Here is a 19,153-nt window from a genome sequence, read left to right as displayed (position 1 = left end):
AGCAAAAAGGGCTGACCAGATTCAGCTGTTTTCTCATGATGTCTTGTTCCCCTTTACAAGGAGTAACTTTGTATTTAAAAAGGGTACAGATTAGTACTTCTTGACTACGTATACACTGGCATATGTACTACTTCACTGTAAATTACTTTGCTTTTACTTCTTTGATATTAGAGCATCACTCTTTTTTCTGAAATTGCATATATAAGCAGGGTATACTATTTACAAATTTCATTTCAGGAGAGAAGAGATGTTAATATTCTTATAATAAAAGGAGGTGTTGGTTCTCATAGGGTTGAGTCCCTTCCTTGCTTTACAGGCCAACATGGCTGTCTTTTTAAATTCAGAGCCCAACAGACCCAGAGGACTGGATGATCCGACTGGCACCTCGCCAGCTGGCTCACGTCACCATTCGCTGTGTCCCGCCACACCGATGGTGTATAAGCCTTACCGAGGGCGTGTAAGTTACTGGGTCTCAGATCCGAGCCTTCACTGACACCCACTCATGGAAATCAAGCAATTCTGAGGTACAGGTATCCTACACTTGGCTCCTGCCTCCTCGGACAGAGTTATGCCCCTCCCTGGCCTGGGCACGTCTCCTTCCTTCTGACTGTGCCCTCTTCTTCTGCTCAGCCATATGGTCAGTAAGAGAGTGCCCGTGGGCACGGAGCTCGGGAAATGTCGATTTTTCCTTCAGCACTTACTTTAGATTCAGTGCAGATTTCTGAAGCCTCTGACTGGACCAGGAAATGTGCTGCTCACCGGCACATACGTTATCAGGTTTCTTGTGTATCAAGGAGGAATCTGAGCTTTGGAGGGGTTTACAAATCCCCAAGACCACACAGCCAGAAAGTAGCAGAGCAAATTCCAATCTAGATCCTTCAACAACTTATCAGCTTTAAACAGAAAGGAAGATGATGACTTTAAAAGGATACCACTGGGTTCTTACGATAAAGAGCAAAACAAGCCCAGTGTAAACACAGGTCTTCTAATCATTCCCTTAAAACTTGCCAACCTAAAAAAAAAACAAAAAAAACCATCCCAGACTAAATTTATGCTTGGATTAGACCCTTTCTGAATATGAGCAAAATGTCACACCACATTCATTTGGTGGCCTGGAGAAAAAAACTACGTAATGAATTCTTACAATGGAATCAGGACAAATTAGAAGTTGCACTATTTAGCCACTTGCATATTAGCAGTCTCTCTCCCCCTTCCCTTTATAAGGTCCTTGTTTATTTAAAAGGTTGTTCTAAGTACTTGGAAAATGAAAAATGCTGAGCCACTATCATTTTGTTCATTTACATTTACTGAAGGTTACTTAATTTTATGAGTAAGGCATTGTATGATTCATTATTCCCCCTCTGAATGTTATATTCCTTCTTGTTAATTTATTGAGAACCGTCTCATCTGGGCTACTTCCTTGTATATCAATCAGTAAATTTACTGGAGTATAGTTTGTGAAAGTAATGAAAGTCTTATTAAATATGAGACATTACTTCAGAGGGGCTATTAAATCTTCGAGAATATGAGTTCTCTTCATGGGAAAAGAAAAACACACAAAAAAACCAAAACCCTTGAAGCCACAAAATTTCTAATGGTTTACAGAATGTCAGAATGATGACTGAGAACCTACTAATATGTTTCCCAATATAAAGATAAAAATCCAATTAATATTACATTTAAAGTGTAACTTGAACTGACCACATTACTGAAGGCATTAGGGAACATTTTCTCCTCAGTATACATCATGGTTTTAAAAATTGGTCCAATGCAAAAAATAAAAACAAAGCTTTTTTGCTTTCTAAAAAACAAAGAAAAATCTACACTTTTTCTTCTCTTCAAATGAAGGGAAAGAAGAGACATATATGCAATTTATAGGCTCCGTTGTTGCTTAGCTTGAATGACTAGCATGGACGTAACCGGAGAGCTGTATCATTATATACACTTCAGTTAAAAATGTTCCATTTGCTGAGAAGAAAAAAGATGACAATTTCTAGGAATTTTTCACCCTTAGAAATCTGTGTAACTATTGATACCTGTTTGCCAATTAAAAGCATCTTTGGTTAGGGAATATTTTGTGGCTTTTGTGAGCTAAGAGCCAAGTGGGGTGGTCCACCTGGCCCCGAGGTCAAGTTCACTGGCTCCTCTCAAAGCTCTGTGATGTTGCTGACTCCCTCTCTGCTCTCTGGACTGCCTGCCGCAGGGAAGGAGATGGACATCAGGTGGAACCTGCCCTCCTGAATAAAGCAAAGTGACCTTGGGGCTTCCTCTGAACTCATCACGCCCCTGAAGCGTGAAACCGCACTCTCCTCCTTTTCCTTTAAAGCACAGTGCCACCCCCATCCCTTCTCAGCTAACTCAGGACATTCTCCACCTGGCACAACTCCAAGTTAACTCCCCCTCTTTAATTTCCTTAGCTGTTTCTTGATGCATTTCTGTTTATTATGCATCTGTCTTATCAATCTTTCATAAAAAACTTTGAGCTACCAGGAAACAGGAAATGTGTCTTGGTAAATTCCCCCCAACGCAGCAACTCGTACCACGGACCCTGTGGGGACACAGATGAACATCTGTTAACTGCTCTTCTGCATCCTGGCCCTCCTGTGGGAGCCCAAAGCCAATGGACTCATATGTGTGATGTCACTTGCCGAGCAACGGCTGAAAGGATTGCACAAGGCCATTTTAACTCGAGTCTCATTCAAGCATGGGGACAATCAGCTGAAGGGACAGGAGGAACCAAACGTTGGGGGGTGGGAGGGCAGCTCCAATGCCTATTCTTTTAAGCCTGAATAATGAAAACCCTCCAAGAGCTCCACAAAAAAGCAAATTACTAAATGGTGACAACTGATAGGAAATGATGGACATACTTTTCTCAATAACTTCGTATTGGCTGATCTGATCTATGCAACATTATTCACTGGGAAATAGATTGTGTTTAAGAGTGTTCTACTTTTTTTTTTTTTAAGATAAAATATTCACTTGTAACAAAATGTCATCAAAATCTTTAGAACGATCAATAACAAAGAGGTACCAGTTGCCAATAGAATCTGAGACACTTTTGATGAATCATTCCCCAAGGGCTTGTCTATAGAAACTGCAGTAAGAAAAGAAATGGGTTTCTTTGCTTTTCATGAAAAGTCATGATGAGGGAAAAAGAAAGTCACCATTAGAGCAGCACAGTAATAACTGCTACTGGCAAGATCCACAGATACATGGTAAAAATAAATGGGCAAAAGTTTGAGGAGACCAGGATATCTGAATAGTATTTCCCCCAATCTAAAGAAAAATAAAAACTTTGTAGCAGAGAAACCTAACGAACACTGCCTTAACCAAGCAATCAAGGTTAACGTCACTGGTAACAACAAACATATATTGATGGGATGCATCCCCCAATATGATACACTGAGAAAGGCACATTCAATCTGTGATATTCTTGCCAAAAACTGGGTAACCTCAAACTAATCATGAGAAAACATCAGCCAAATCCAAATCAAGGGACAGCGTACAAAAAAACTGACCAATACTCTTTCAAAGTGCCATGGTCGTGAACGACAATGAAAAGACTGAAGAATTGTCACAGATTGCAGGAGACGAAGGAGACATGACAGTTAAATGCAATGTGAGATCCTGGAACAGAAAAGGAACATTAGTGGAAAAACTGGTGAGTCCCAATAAAATCTACAGTTTAGCTAATCCTATGGTACCAATGTTAACTTCTTAGTTTTGACAACTGAACTGTGGTTTTATAATGTTGCCATCAGAGGAAGTTGCATGAAGGATAGACCCAAACTCTGTACAATTTTTACAACGTTTCTGTAAAACTCAAATTATTTCAAAATAAATAAAAAGGAAATCCCAATAATTCCACTTGTTGGGTATACACCCCAAAGATGTGCAAGCAAGGCCTCAAGCAAATACTTGTACACCAATGTTCAGAGCAGCATTGTTCACAAGAGACAAATGTGAATACAATCCAAGTGTCCATTAACAGACCGATAAATAAAATGTGGTCTATCCATACAAGGGAATGCTGTTCAGCCTTGAACAGAAATGATTCTGACACCTGCTTCAACACGAACAAACCTGGGAAACGTGATGCTAAGTGAAATAAGTCAGTCACAAAAGGACAAACACTGTATAATTCCACTTACATTAGGTATCTAGAATAGGTAAATTTATAGAGCCAGAAAGTAGAACAGAGGCTAACGGGCTATGGGGAAGGGAGAATGGGGAGTTATTATGAATGAATCTAGAGTTTCTGTTTGGGGCAATGAGTAAGTCCTGGAAATGGGTAGCGGTGACAGTTGGTCGACACTGTGAATGTACTTAATACCAGTGAATTGTACACTTAAAAATGGTTAAAAGGGTCAGTTTGACATTGTCTATTTTATTACAAAAAAGCCAAAACAACAACAACAACAACAAAAAAAACCACCATGGAAAATTACAAATAATTATACAATGTGGGCAGAGATTTCCTTCAACTAAATTAAAAACAGAGTTCACTTATTAGCCCAGATTTCCTACTCCAAACGCCAAAGTTTCCAAGAAGTCAGTCATACGTGAAAGCAGATTCCCAAATCGAGATGTTCTCACCGCTGGGCAGTGTCTTTTCTAACCTTTCCAAAGAGTCGGCTCTTCAGTGCCAGACTGAACATTCCCACAGCACCTGGCACACAGGTGGCATTAAGTATTGCTGCAGAATGACCTCCCTCAAAGAAACCACTCGCCAAAAGGAAGACTTCAAATTTAGTGTATTAGCCGAAGGGAAAAGCAAGCAAGCACACACACACAGGGAACCCTTGTCCGAGGTCATCTGGGCCACACGTTCATTTTTCTGAGGATAATTTACGGATTTTGTTGACCTCCTTTGGCCATTTCAGCAATGATAGGGAGGGCGAGAGAAAACAACTCACAAAATACTCAACTCTATGACTTGGCAAGTTCTCTGATCAGTAAAGAATAATCATGGAAACTGCATCTTCTGTAGTATTTGGCAGCGGCTGGGGTGGGGGTGGAGGTGAGGTCAGGACCATCGATCCAGAAAGGTTTAGAAGGAACAGAATGGAAAACCACGCTTTAACAGTGCTGCCGTTCTGCTGCTATGTCACGGGAGGAGGGCTGCCCAGCAGTCTACTCCCCAGCAGAAGGCCTGGAGTGACAAGGACACTGGATGACGCCAACCGAGAGGCTTCCTCCTTGCCGGCGGCCTGGAGAACCGCTACTTACTAACTACATCAAAATAATAAAACAAATCAATCTCATGGTTTCCTGCACACACCTGTTTCTGACCAGATAACAGAAACACCCAGCTTGATCACTCACATACTCTAAATGACTTTTGTTTATGGCCCCAAATCAAATCCAACTGCCTCCAATGGTGATTCATCACCCGCTGTGGATTTTCAAGAGGATCTCTAAATGCAATTCAAATAAAGCTTCTGCAAATGGCTGGAGCAACGACAGCATGACTTCTCAGGACGGTGCCTGCGGATGGCGGGCTCAAGGACCAGGCCCATTACTTCCGTCACCCACGACACATCCTATTTGTCAAGGTTCATCGCTCTTCAAGGACCCCACAGCCCACTTTTGATTCCCCATAGCCCATCATGGAGAGAAGGTCCTTTAAAAATACCTGTTAGCCAGTTGATTTCCTTATTCTATAACTCTGAACATTGAGAAAATCAGAGTTCAGCTAACTCTGTTGGAGATGTCTGAATTAAGATAGAGTTGGGGCAGAGTGAAAAAACTCCCACACTTTGTGGAGGGGTAGGAAAGGATTCAAATCCTCGCTGTGCCGCGACCTAGCTAAGGGATGTCATCAAGTCGTCCATGTCTCTGAGCCCCTGTACACCCTCCTTCCATCCGACTACGTTAAATGAAGCTGATAACACCTCCTATCGAAGGCCATGCACTTACATGAGCTCCCAACACTCAGTAAATAGCTATTATTCATATTATTGGGAGTAGAATGATTTTGACTGATGCTTACCTCTCGCAGAGTTGGCTTGCCAATGAAAAAGTCTGTGTTTTTGCTGCTTTTGGGTGGGCTGAACTTTGGATTCAGAAAAGCACATCCATTTGCGATCGCCTCCAGGGGAGCTGGGCCCTCATAAGGGAACCCAAGTCCAACAAACAACTGTAAGAGAGAAAAGCACACCACACATAAACATGCCAATCATGACTGGTGTCCGTGGCTCACAGGGGGCTAGGCTGTACTCCATCCCAGTGGGGAAGCTTCAGAAACTCTGGAAGGTTCCCAGGCCCTGGGGGAAGGGGTGAAGAGAAGCCAGCTTACATCAGGACCAGGGACCTTTAAAGACGCAATGAAGCTGCTGAGGTCATTATGTTTTCCTTTGCTATGAAAGTACAGAAAGTAGTGTTGGGATGGGCAGTTGAGGGGTAAGGGCATTAAAAGAATAAAAACAACAACAAAAAGCAAGGCCCAACAATCATCTTTCTGTAACTCACCAGGAGACATGATTGGAAAAACACTTGCTTAACTAAACAGAAGGTTTCTTCATTGAATCAGAGGAACAACAGGCCCTTTCAGGGATGCTGGGCAAAGGGACAGAAAGGTCACTTGGTGGTTTGATTACAGTTCAAATGGAGCTGCTTTGAAATGACGGTAGGTCAGTAAACACAGGTTTTCATAATGGGGTTTTCACTGGGGGACATCAACATCTTGGTTTTTATTTTCCCCTCAATAGGGGGAGATGGTGCCAAGCTGCTAAACGGGCAAGGCCTTTTCCTTCTCCAGCAAGCAAACTGTGTGTTTTCCCCACAGTAGACAATAGATGGCAGCAAAAACACACTCTCTGGGTCCTAGTAGCAACTGCAGCTGAGAGCCGCTGTGACAAAGGGGACTTGCTACAGTTCAATGGCACTGATTCCTGGGTCCAGAAATGAAACAACATCTCATAGAAATGCCTCACGGTCGTCTCCTCACCACAGGATATTTCACAATGCTGGAGGGCTGTGGGTTATTGATGGGCAGGGTCCAAGTTTGGTCTTGGTGAGATGTGAGATGTCTACCCACATCAAGGAGCCAGTTCTGAAATCACTCGGGTCTCCAGAGGCACATCAAGTGACAAAGGCTAACTGGGCCCCAGGGAGTCTTTTCCTTCTGCCATCACACTGAAGAACACCCACAAGGCCAGGCATTGAGAGGGAAGGATCCCGCTGAACTGGATATGGCTGCATGCTTGATTCTCCTCCCCCTCCTCCCAGCCCTCTCCCCAGCAATCCTGTCCTTTGCAGCTGCTTTAATTGAACCATTATTTAGAATGGTTCTGCTTAGAGAGCTGTAAGTCCAGGCTGCCGGGTTCCTTGGGCAACACTGGAAGATGCAGAATGTATGTGTTGGGCACACAATCCAGGGCTGAACACTGAGCATGGCCCCCATTGGACATATTGGAGAGTTATGCAGCCCCCATAGGGATTTTTCTGGGGCAAGAAACTAAAATCTCTGGATTTCAGGAGAAACTCTATATCCTACAACTATACGTTCTTTTGCACAGAACAGGGAACGTTTTTGTTGTTTGGAGGAATAACATTTCATTTCCTACAAACCTTGAGATGGCTGCCTACACTGTCAGAAACATCCATGGGAGTGTGGGGGTACTGAGGAAAAAAAGAGGCTTTTGAGAGGTCAGCAGAGCACCCCCTGCTGGCTGGGTCATTTCCCGTTGGGCATGGCGGTGAAGGGAAACATGGCAGCAGGAACCTGCAATCTGCAGGAAATAAGAGGAGTCTCTACACCATTTGGAGGCCCTGTTTCTGGATCTTATTACAAATGTGATTAGCAGAGAATTTACACTTATAGCATGTGGCCTGAGCATACGCCTCAGGGGTAGGGGGATTTCTGACAGCAGCAGAAGAAATGGAAGAAACAGTGCAAATAAAGTATAAGTTCCAAGACATCCCAGCTTTGTTGAATACGAAGAACCCAGGGTTACCATCCTGGAGGCTTTTGATCTCTGTGATCTGCCCTCCCCAGCAGATTTTGGGGAGGCTGTGCTGGCTCTCCAGGGGAAGATGACCTCTATGCGGCTGAGGGTGGGCACTGGGAAACATGAGGCTTCCAGAACGCTCTGCCTCTGAGAAGACAGAAGCTATAAGGTGAGGACAGGTCTCTAACCAGAGATCTGGAGCCCATTGTATTTCCTGACCTCTGAAAATCAGGGCCTCCCATAAAGTGCTGATACTTTTATCAACTCTCAGTTGCAAAGAAGAACTGTGGAGGGAATGCAGGAAGCACAATGCTGGTCTATTTGAATAGAAAATCCTGGAAAAAATTAATTAGCTCCTTCAGACCAACCAATCTGAACCCATTAATTAAAAGGATTTGAGGCTCTTGCTTAATGGACTTGAATGTGACCTAGGTTTAATTATATCTGAATAACAATTTGCACCATCTCTTCTGCCCTGCTGGCATCGGAGTATCTCTGTACACATAAAATAAACACTTTGGGCTACCTCTCCAAAGCCTGACAATTTTAGAATGAAGCTTAAGCAAATACTACACAATTTCTTGGCAATGAGTTTTCTCATCACACTAATTAGGAATGTAGGAAATACATTACTTCAAAACATCAAAATAACAGGGTTTTTTTTGTTCTTGTTACTTCTATCAATAAGCAATTTTTTCTCCCTCCCTGTGTACTCATTTCCTGTGACATTATAACAGACATATGTATTAAGGTCAAAAAGCACGCTTGAGATTTGAATGACAACAGGGTAGGGCAGAGAGAGTTCACCACCACCAAACGTCCTTCCGTCAACTTCTGAGTGCTTATGGCTTGCCATACACCTTACTCACATGAAATTGCTTGGCCCCCCAACCCCTCCCCCCCAGTTTCTCTTTCATTCTGCCCACTTACAGATTTCCTTAGCATAGGGGCAAGAGTTACACTGTAAGAATTCATTCAAGTGCAGAGGCTTCAGTCTTCAGGAGGAAACTGGGCATCTTTTATTTATACTTCATCTGGCTGTCAGAAGCCCAGAATCTAATGAGGATATTCCAGATGATGGAACATCTCCATGGCTGCAACTGCCGGCTCCATCCATGAGCATTTCTAAACAGAGGGATTACATGCTCTAAAATTAAATTTCTGAACTAATACTAAGCCAGAGAGAACAGATGAAGCACCATATGTTTTATTCATGGCATAAGATTGGGATAGTCCTATACATCGACAAAGAGTTTTAATAATACTACTCAGATTTTTACACTGTATGAAATTGTTTTAAATCCATAAGTGGAGTAGTTAACGACTCCTTCAAACATGGATAAAGGTAGTTCTTAGGAAGACTCCGGGGGTTTGGTTGGTTTCCACTCAGTCTTGATGAGGAACCAAAGATAATCCAAAATACGAAACATACACCCAACATCCACTATGCTGACTAGTTTTAATTAGCCAAGTTGGTGGGGTGGCTCAGGAGGGAGTCTGAGCCATGAATCAACCTCAGTTTATCCATGAAATTGATTCTTGGCACAAAGTGACCAGGACCATGTGGTGATTTAACGGCACAGGCTCTGGAATCAGGGAGACCAGGGTTCAAATCCTAACTCTATCATATCCTAGCTCTGTGACTGTGGGACATTGTTGTATGTCTCCTTCTATAGATTATAAAAGCCCATTTATCATCTATTGTCTCTAGCTAGGGGACCTTAGGCAAGGTAACACAAGCTCTCTAAACCTGTCTTTTCATGTGTAAAATAGGGGGGGAGCAGTGTTATATTTCATGGGGCTGCTGTGGGGATTAAATGAGCTATTTCACGGAAAGATGTATTCCAAAGCCTGGCACATAGTGAATGTTCATTAAACAGTAGTTCAAGTTTAAATCCAGATTCCACTTCACACAGCTGCATCTATATGACCTTGTATTGTGTAGCTAGAGTTTAGGTGTGCGGGAGCTGTGGTTGCAGGCTTTTACAAAATGGTCAGCGCCTGCAGGTGTATTTATGCATTCTCACTGTTCTCATAACATACCTGAACTAAAAAAGGGGGTAAGGATATCCGTTAGAGGAAAGAGAGGATATGGTTTACAGTGGCTGCCTCATGGAAAGGCACGTCCCACGAACCACAGGCTATTGCTCAACCTTACTTGTTCATTCTTCATATAATGATTGGGAATCGTCATATTTTTGGTAATAGGTATCCCCTTTATATCTTTACAAAGAATCCATTCAATGGCGGGGTATGGAGGAAATTTATTTTCCTGATAGGTGATGCTTTCATGTAGCCTGAAGGGTCCCGCTCTGGCCACCTGTTTTCTTCTGCACCCGATGCTAAGGGAAGAGACAACAGGGGCCAAATTCTCTCCTGTACAGGTTTGTCTCCACAAGCTCTTAACCTACACCACCTGAGAATTCCCTCATAAAGAGACAGAAGGGCCAAGGAGACAAAGACAACTGTCCTCGTCAGGTGGGTTTAAGTGCCCAAAGTTAGCTGCTAAACCAAAGACTCCTGGAGACCAGTTTACTGGATACACTCCCAGACTATGCCCAGTTACCTAACTGGGCTTTCAGAAACAAAGCAGACAAACAAACAAAAGAACACAAATGACATAATCGAGACTACAACTTCCTGCACTTCGGTCATGTTGAAGCCCCAGTACAGAATTCAATGCATTTACAATTTGCATTGTACCTGGAGGCAGGGGAGTAAGAAGATACTTGGATAAATTCCAAACTGTGGATGCTGACCATCTCCAGCCAGGCCAGCATGAAAAGTTCACCGTGAAAAGACAGCTCAGGTATCATCTCCTTGGAGGAATATTCCTTGACCACCCCCACTCACACCCCAATTCCACAGCAGGCTGACCCCTCAGCTCCCAAGAGTGAGGCGGCTCCACAGGCCTCGTCACCACATTAAAATGGGTTCCAACGGTACCGAGATCAGGGGAGTTTTGTGAAGACGAGATAATTCACAGGAAAAGCTTATCACAGGGAAGGGTTAGAGAAAATGGCCATTATACTATAGTAAAACCCAGTGGTCACATGCACCCTCATAACTCAAATTTGCTAAATGTGTGAAAAGTGACTGGCTATCGGCTCCTGTCTTCCCACAGGGCCCTCATCCCATTATTTCATTGGCTTCGCAAGTCCCAGTACAACATTATACACAATTGAATGGCTGACCCTCTCACAGCGCCATGGTGAGGTTTTCTGTGGGTATCCTACTTTTTATTCTTATTACTTCTACCTGTGTACTTTTCACATTGTTATAATTCCCTGTTTGTCTCCTTCGCCACACCTGTGTACTCATGGACAAAACCACCTTAGGCATCCTGTATCAAAAATGCCTAAAACAAGGCCTGGAATATATTCAGTACTTCATACACATTGGTCAGATAAATGAGAAAAAGAATAAATACTGATAGGTTAACATTTTCCAGCCATCAAATGTCTCTGGGAGATGTTGCATGTTGTGTGTGTACGTATCTGGATGCGGGGATGTGCTTTTGTTCTTGAAATCAGAGAGGTTGCTGAATCATATCTCTACACCCACTTCATTCTACATACACATGTGGGAGGGGAAGGGGGAGAGAGGAATACATGGGTGTATGCAGAAGTTTTTCCCATCTAGTTGGAGCAAGAATAACTTTAGGTTCTGGTCACTAAGATGAAACCTGCTTGACTACCTGAGGGCGAGTATTTCAGGGTCTGAAACAGAAATGAAAGATGATTCTTCCATCAGTAAGTTCTTGGGCTCTCTTACAGGGCCATGGAGTTGCAGAAAAGGGTATCAGACAGAAGGTGCCCCTTGTTGGGAGATCTTGGAGACCTAGGTACATGGTTCACGAGAAAAGCAAGAAATCACTCCTAGGGGGCATGGTCCCAAGATATCAGATGGTGAACAGATTTCATCTTGACTCCTTCCTTCCTTCTTAATTATCCAAAGGCCTTTTACAAGCCAGGCAATGTTCCAGGCACTGAGAATGGACCTGCAAACGAACAAAGGGAACAGGCAAAGCCCCTCTACCATCAGAGCTGCATGAGTTGGGTTCCATTGGCGGTGGCTGTCTCAGCCCTGCGTTTCTGAGAGAGATTGTGCAACCAGGTCCAAGCTCGTGGGAAGAGCCATGGTCAACTGGGGAGTCGGACATGAGGATGGATGGGACAGGGACAGTCCATACTGGTCTTCCAACCTGCCCAGGTTTCTAGGTGAGCCCACGGGGAAGCTGCTGAGCTGACACGATAGGGAGTCAGGGTCATTATAAGGAGGGAGAATGACCGAAGGTTTGGGGAGCAGAGGGTGCAGAAACAGCATGAGCAGCAGTGGCTTCTTCCCTGTGTCCCACAGCCAGAAAGTGCTCCCAACTTCTAGTGTAGAAAGGGAAGTACCTTTCCTGGCTCACTGCAAAGGCTCCTTCATCCCAGTGTGGGATGCAAAATGCCCCCTTCTATAAGGAGCTTCCATGGTAAGACCAGGGGAGGTAGGCACGAAGAAGTTAAAATTAGGAAGGAGAAGAAAGAAACCATATTAAGAGATGGGGATTTAAACCAAAAGTAAATACTTGCCACCCCAGTCCGTGCTTACACTGCACTCCTGGAGTTCACTGGACTCAATGACTTGTCTGTGGTCCTCTGATAAATAATTAATGCATCCAAATTCATACACCTATTAGAAGAGTCCTTTAGTTAACAACTTCCCAGCTCTTCTGTCTGATTTAGTGCCACATTGAATTCCTCCTGTCTCATAGGCTCCCTGCAGCTCGAGTCCGCTAATGATACCTGAGTCCATAATGGCATGCCAGGACAACATTCTGCTGAGCAGAGGGTTTCGTGGGCTTGGTGCAGAGAGTCAAAGATGGCTCATAAAGAAAAATAATGAGTCAGAAGCTGATTAAGCATCAATCATTTCACTATTTCTCTAAACCTCAAGGAGCACCAGACTCACTCCCCACTCCAATAACGAGTCTGGATCCCATTCATTCCGCAGATATTTGCTTCTCTGCATCTCCCGTTCTCCACTTTCCACATGGAGTGGAATAAATTGCTTTTAAATTGCTCAGAGACACAGAGAAAGGAGTGAGAGGAAGAAAGGGTTATTTATGCAAAGCCTGACTGGTCTTTAGTGTCATTATTTCAAAACCCGAGAGTCATTCATTTTAGCGCCTGTTGCTGTATTCTGGGTAGAGAGGGGTTCTCGGTGACACACTGCCTCATTCATATCATATGTGCCAACTATTTCAGTCACAATTCTACTTGGAGTACTTTAATATCTTCTAGACACATGAACAGGCAAAATGGGACTAGTGACACCCTCGGCCGGCACTTGTTTTTCAAGGATAAATCGATGCCCTTCACACTTAAGATTCAAGCTGCCATCCTTGGTTGTTAGGCAATCTCTCACCTGGTGGCCTGGACCTTCCGGGTCTCCTCTCTTTGCCTCCCTTGGGCATCGGGGACCTCAGCCTTGGCCTGTGTCCCATTCTCTAACAGGGTAAATGCATGGTAGGCGAGTAAGGGTTCTTTTAAAATTTGCAAGGCTGCGTAAGATGCTCACAAGGCTGGGTTAATAGAAGTGCGTGAGGCAGTAGCGACAAGCTGCTGAAAACCAGTGCTGCCAAAGGTAAGGTTAAAGGAGCTTGAGCTTTCTCCATGATGTGATGGGAGGAAAAGTAAAATGAGGCAAATGGCAAAACGGCATTGCCACCAAAGGTCCTGCACATTCTAATGATCCTAAAATGTCATCTAAGACAGAAGGTGAATGGAAAGCAAACTGCATACACCTCACTCCTGATTGCCACAAACGGTCATCAGACCACAGATGACTGTGGAAGGAAATAAAATCCTACTTAAAACAACTGTATTTTTGGCCAAGGAGATAAAATAATTTATCGAACTATTTTATTCATGGCATCACACAAATGGCTTGGAGGCAGAAATGGTCAAATGCATTTATACATGGAGAAACTGAGGCAGAAAGGAGATGCGTATTCTTTTGGTTGATGGGTATCCACTCAATATTCTCAAGTTTGGGTATTTATTCACGAGGATCGTATGTCAATGGCCTAGGAGAGCTTTCATTTGCAATAAAAAAAACTGGGAGTCACGGCCACGTTCAAGGCGGCCTCAGTGACGGTGGGCAAGCCAAACTCTCCGGTCTGTCTCCTCATGTTCACAATAAAGTTAACAGCACCCACCCTGCCAACCTCTGAATGCTGTTGCAAGAATTAAATAGGACGGCATCTGTGAATACACTTTCCCAAATCAAGGTATCATGCAATGATTAGAAATGGCTATTATGCCATAGAAGTTCATCCACTCAGCCTCTCCCCTCCAACCTTGAAAATGAAAAGACAGTCAGTTAGGGGCCAGGGCTGAAAGATTCCCTATTGATAATAAGCATCTTTATCTTTTAGGAACGACTGAGGCAGGGATCTGCTTGTTTTCCTCTCTTTGTATCCCTTGCACAATGCTTGGCACATAGAAGCTGCTCAGTCAGTATCTGTAATATCCAAAAATAATAGCTTATTAATAAACATAAGAAAGCTTATCTAATAAAGTGCCAACCAACCCTTCAAGGCCAAACTCGGGTCTTTTCGCCAGTCTGCTAATTTCATTTGGTATTTCCATGGCAGAATTATAGACATTGGGTGAATTTCCCCACGGTGTCAAAACAACACATTCGCCGTGCTACTAAAATAGTCCTCCAGTAATGGTTCCCCCAGCTACCTGCACCATGACATGGGAACTCTGTGTCTGTGACAATCAGACCCTAGTCCCCTTATCAAATTTTATCTATCACTATTTCCCAACACTTAGACTAGCTGCTTTGGTTTCTGGCTCTCTCTTGAATGTGTCATCTCCACCTGCACCACCTGACTTTCACTCCTGTCTGTCCTCAAAGCCAGGTGCATCTATACCCCACTCATTTGTCATTTTTTCATCTTTCATGATGCCTTCCTGTTCCTTGAGCCCCAAGGGACTTTTCCCTTGTCTGAACTTTTTCAGTGCCAAGTACAGATGAAGAGGTGCAAAGAAAAGCTAGTTAGGGGACCAATTTCTTGAACAGTGATGACTGGGGAGTTGGGGGAGTTGAGCACCCCAGGTTTGCTGTGAAAGCTGCTGCTCTATCAGAAGGTCTGGCCCTCGAGACAGACCCTCCCCTTTGCTGTTTGCCACCTATCTTCAGACTCTTGCTTGATGCCTGGAGCAGAGCAGATGCTCAGTAAGATTTAAACTGTAGCGACCTCCTGCCACAATTCGCTAACTTTTCAGCTGCAAAGCTTGAAAACCACTGCCTGGAAATAACCTAAAGAGCTACTGCAGCATTGAAAAGAAAGCTTGCGAGATTCTGATCCCATTTTCAACACCATGGACACAAACCTGAAAACAACATCCCTGATGAATTTTTACAAAACTACTAAAAACTTACCTTGGTTTCTCGGAGAAGAAACTGCAGGTCCCGTCCACTGAGGATACCATGGTTTTTCACGTAACTGGGAATATTCTTCGTGCTGGAGCCATAAACGGTTGCATGCACTTCCATGTATGTGTGAATAATGTCCAGGTAGATCTTCTTATTCTATATGGGGGACACAAGGAGAAGGCGTTTTTCATTTCTTTTCATTCCCATCACAACCTGCCTCATATCTGGAGGCCACATAGACAGAAGTTGCTAGGATGGAGACGGAAGGAATTTGGCAATTCAACTCCTAAAAGATTTCTTTCAAAAGTAATCGGACTAGATTTTGAGGGTAAAAACAGTCATACTGGCCACCGTACAATTTTGCAAGGAGAAACATATCATATAGCAACATATTAGTGACTACCAATGCTAGGTCAAGGCCAATTGTTTTGAAGTAGCATCCTTGCTTTGTTAAATTACCAGGGACCCAACACTTGGCTTTTGGCTCATCTGCCTTTCTGGGGGAGGAAGCTGGGGAAGGAAAGCACCAGAAGGCAGTCAGTTGGACTAGAGATGCTTATTCGGAGATGCTAAGCTGTCCCCGGGGAACACAAACATCCCTAGCTCTTGCCAATATTTCTAGTGATGATTAACTCATGTTGTCAGAACTGGATCCCACATAATTTGCATCAAGGGGGAGCAGAGAGTTTCCCACAGTACACAGTAATTGACTCAGCAGCTGGAGAGATAAGACTATCCAGGTAGACAAAAGTGGGGGGGGGGGGGAGAGAAATGTAAATTCTGATGAGCCCTGAAACATTCAAGAGTAGTTTTACTTTTATTAGCAGCAAAACAAAACCTCTTTTGTGTACTGAATTTTGAGGCCCATTTTCTAAATCAAAACCACCTGTGAAGCGGAAGTAATCTCCCCTTCCCTTCCTCTTCATGTTTCCATGTGACTAAGATGCATAAGCTGGATTTCGTAGGCTGCTTTTTCTTTTTTTTTTTAATTTGGAAGATTTGAGTTCTATAATGTTTTCCAGTTATATAAAAAGTGCAACGAGGTCTCCCTGCTTTAAGCCTTTTTCAGACACTGCAGGCAAATGTAATAACAACCAGTTTTGTGACTTACGACCAGAGGGCACACGGGGTGTGGCATCAGCAGCCAGAGTGCAGAGGAGGAAAGGAGGAGGGGACAGCAGCGTCTCCCCTCCTGCCCTGCAGGGCTGGCCCTTATTGTGACATGGTGGGGCAGCTCCTCATGGCATCAAGAGCTGGGTTCAGGGTCTGACCCAGATCTGCCATTCACTGCCCTGGTGAAGAACATTGCAAAGGACACTGCTCTCTGGGGGGTGGGGAGGGATGCATGTTTCACATCATGTACCAAAAGCCTTCATGGCCGGAAAAACAGTACAGGTCACAGTCTTCATTTTATGCTCCAGGATGACTTTGTTCAGAATCAACCGAGTCCATCCCTGCATCCTAACGTGTGAATAAAATGAACACTTGGACAGTTTAATTTCATGCCATGTTTGGTGTGGCTAGAAGATGTTCAATTCATTACTTCAGAGCTGTGTACCCTTGAATTACTGCAGACGTGACTGAAAACAGTTTATCACTCATGACTTCCCCTTTATAGCTTGAGCGGAATTTACCATCACCTCCCTGGTAAGAGTTAATCTGAGGGGTTCTGTGACACAGGTCTTGTGCTAGCTGCCCCTGATTGTTCCCACAAAGCCCTTCTCAGTGATTTCATCCCCATCCTCACTCCCTGCCACTACTGACTGGCCTGGGGCGGGTCTGACCCGAGGGGCACCCATTCCTAGGCTGGCCTGCAGCCTGGGACACTGTGACCGTGTGCAGGAAGATGCGCTGAGCCAACCAGACCCTCTCTCGGGAGCCCAGAATCCTGTGCACAGAAAAGATTACTGCCAGATGGCCGTGGGCTTTGGAGCAAAACGGCCGTTCAGTGTTAGACTCTGGGCAATTACAGGCCAGATACGAGTTCTGAGGAAGCCGGCTTCTAGTTCTGGGGAAGAGAATGAGGTGGAGGAAGGGGGAAAACAGAGACAGAGAGCCGGTAATAAGGGGGATCCAGAGACTGAGACACAGACATCACAACTGCAAGTATGACAGAGAGGGTATGAAGGGAGGGAGGGGGAGAGAAGAAGAGGGAGAGGAAAAGGTGGAGGAGGAAGAGGGAGATGAAGAGAGAAGCAAGAATGAGGAAAGAAGGCAGAGACACAGAAGAGAGAAAACCGGGGCCCAGAGCTGCTTCGGGGTCCCACTCCATCTACAGCTGCTCCCTCGCCTAAATTCTCCAGGTCTTCCTGAATCTTTCCAATAGCAGAAGCTGCCTGAACTTTTCCCCACCCCACACTTTGACTTGAGCTACTGTGGGTGGGTTCCTACCATCCATAAGGAGACCTTTCTCTTATGAGAAATGAAAGCCAGCTGTTAACTGGCGAGGGTGGACCAAAGGCCTCTGAACCAGGTCTGCAGGGAGCGACACGGGAGAATGTGAGCGACCAGCCTGGTTCCACACTGGAGAAGAGCAGTCACTGCAGACAGACTCCAGACTAGGACTCGGAGACCAAGTGCCTGGGAAGGGAATGATGCACTGGGATAGATACACGGGTATCACCAGCAATCCCAGGAAAGGCTAGGGCTCCTTGAAGTATAAGAAGGCAAGTTCAAACAAATATAAAGCAGGGATGCAGGAGCTAAGGAAGTCTGTGAACTTACTCACATTAAGGCAAAGTCTGAAAGCAGAAGTTACCTTCAGAGAGGATTTCTGTCATTTCATGAATGACAAAAATCACAACAGGTTATTAGAAGGGAAAAAATGTTCCGAACATAACTCTAACCTTTGAAGTTGACATGGCAACTAGGTGATCCCACCCCAGGTCTCTTGCTGCCACTTGTCAGAGTCCTGTAGAAACCCAGTGAGGGGGAACCATGTTACGGATTCCAGGAAAAGGTGACATAGGAGCCACTCCGCTGCCCTCTCTTCTCAAAGGTCACGCTCACTGGATGCTAACGGAAGCCAAAGAGGGATCTCCAGCTCAGAACCGTTAACTGACTTTTGGGTCCAAAAATCCAACAGCCTCCTGAACCTCTCCACCTGGGTGTGCTGCAGGCGCTTCCCACTCAACAGGACAAAAAGGGGCTCCTTCACACCTTCCTTTCCCAGAGCAGCATCACTGCCCCCCCATGTCCTCATCTCAGTGACTGACATTCAGCTCCCCGTCAGGTACCTGTACAAGAATCACACCTGTCATTGCACACATCAAATCGGTCACAAGGCATTGTGGATTCTGCCTCCGTAACATTAAATTTGTCTCCTCCTCTCCGGACCTGGATGCTCGCTCACCTGGACTGTGCCAGGATGAATACAACCGCATCTTATCACATCTCCCCTGGGCTCAGGAAGGTGATGCAACGTGCCCATCATTCCTACAAGTACGCAGCAGCGTTGAGATGAACTGCTAAAGAATTTGTACGGCTTGATGCCATTTTTTAACCATACAAAACAACATTATTCAATATTATGCATACAGACAATATTTTTACATATGGACATTTGTAGTTAAGTTACAAAAATATGCATGGGGAGGACAGACACCAACTTCGGGATAGTGATTACTGAGGAGGGAAGGAAAGAGGGTTTGGGGAGGCAGATGGCGCTTTAATGACATTTGTAATATATCCTTTCTCTGTTCAAGAAAATTATTGCACAATATTAACATCAATCATGCTGGGTGGTGGGTACATTCAATGTATTTCAC

The 19,153-nt window shown here is 44.4% G+C and overlaps 1 protein-coding gene across 8 annotated transcripts in view; it reads right to left on the bottom strand.

The window, feature by feature from the left end:
- Positions 1-19,153, bottom strand: part of MGAT5 (alpha-1,6-mannosylglycoprotein 6-beta-N-acetylglucosaminyltransferase) — a 323,438-nt gene that overhangs the window by 29,968 nt on the left and 274,317 nt on the right. For all 8 annotated transcript variants that reach the window (XM_019731135.3, XM_019731136.3, XM_019731137.3 and 5 more), the window contains 2 exons: positions 15,393-15,542; positions 5,993-6,139 (listed from right to left, as the gene is read on the bottom strand). In XM_019731135.3, the coding sequence (XP_019586694.2) occupies positions 5,993-6,139; positions 15,393-15,542 (297 nt within the window). The remainder of the gene's footprint in view (positions 1-5,992; positions 6,140-15,392; positions 15,543-19,153) is intronic.

The sequence above is a fragment of the Rhinolophus sinicus genome, chromosome 17, assembly GCF_057876585.1.
Source record: "Rhinolophus sinicus isolate RSI-liver-muscle chromosome 17, RSI-T2T, whole genome shotgun sequence".
NCBI classification, from domain to species: Eukaryota; Metazoa; Chordata; class Mammalia; order Chiroptera; family Rhinolophidae; genus Rhinolophus; species Rhinolophus sinicus.
Note: the sequence above shows the minus strand (reverse complement) of the source record. Positions and strands in the feature narration are given on the sequence as shown.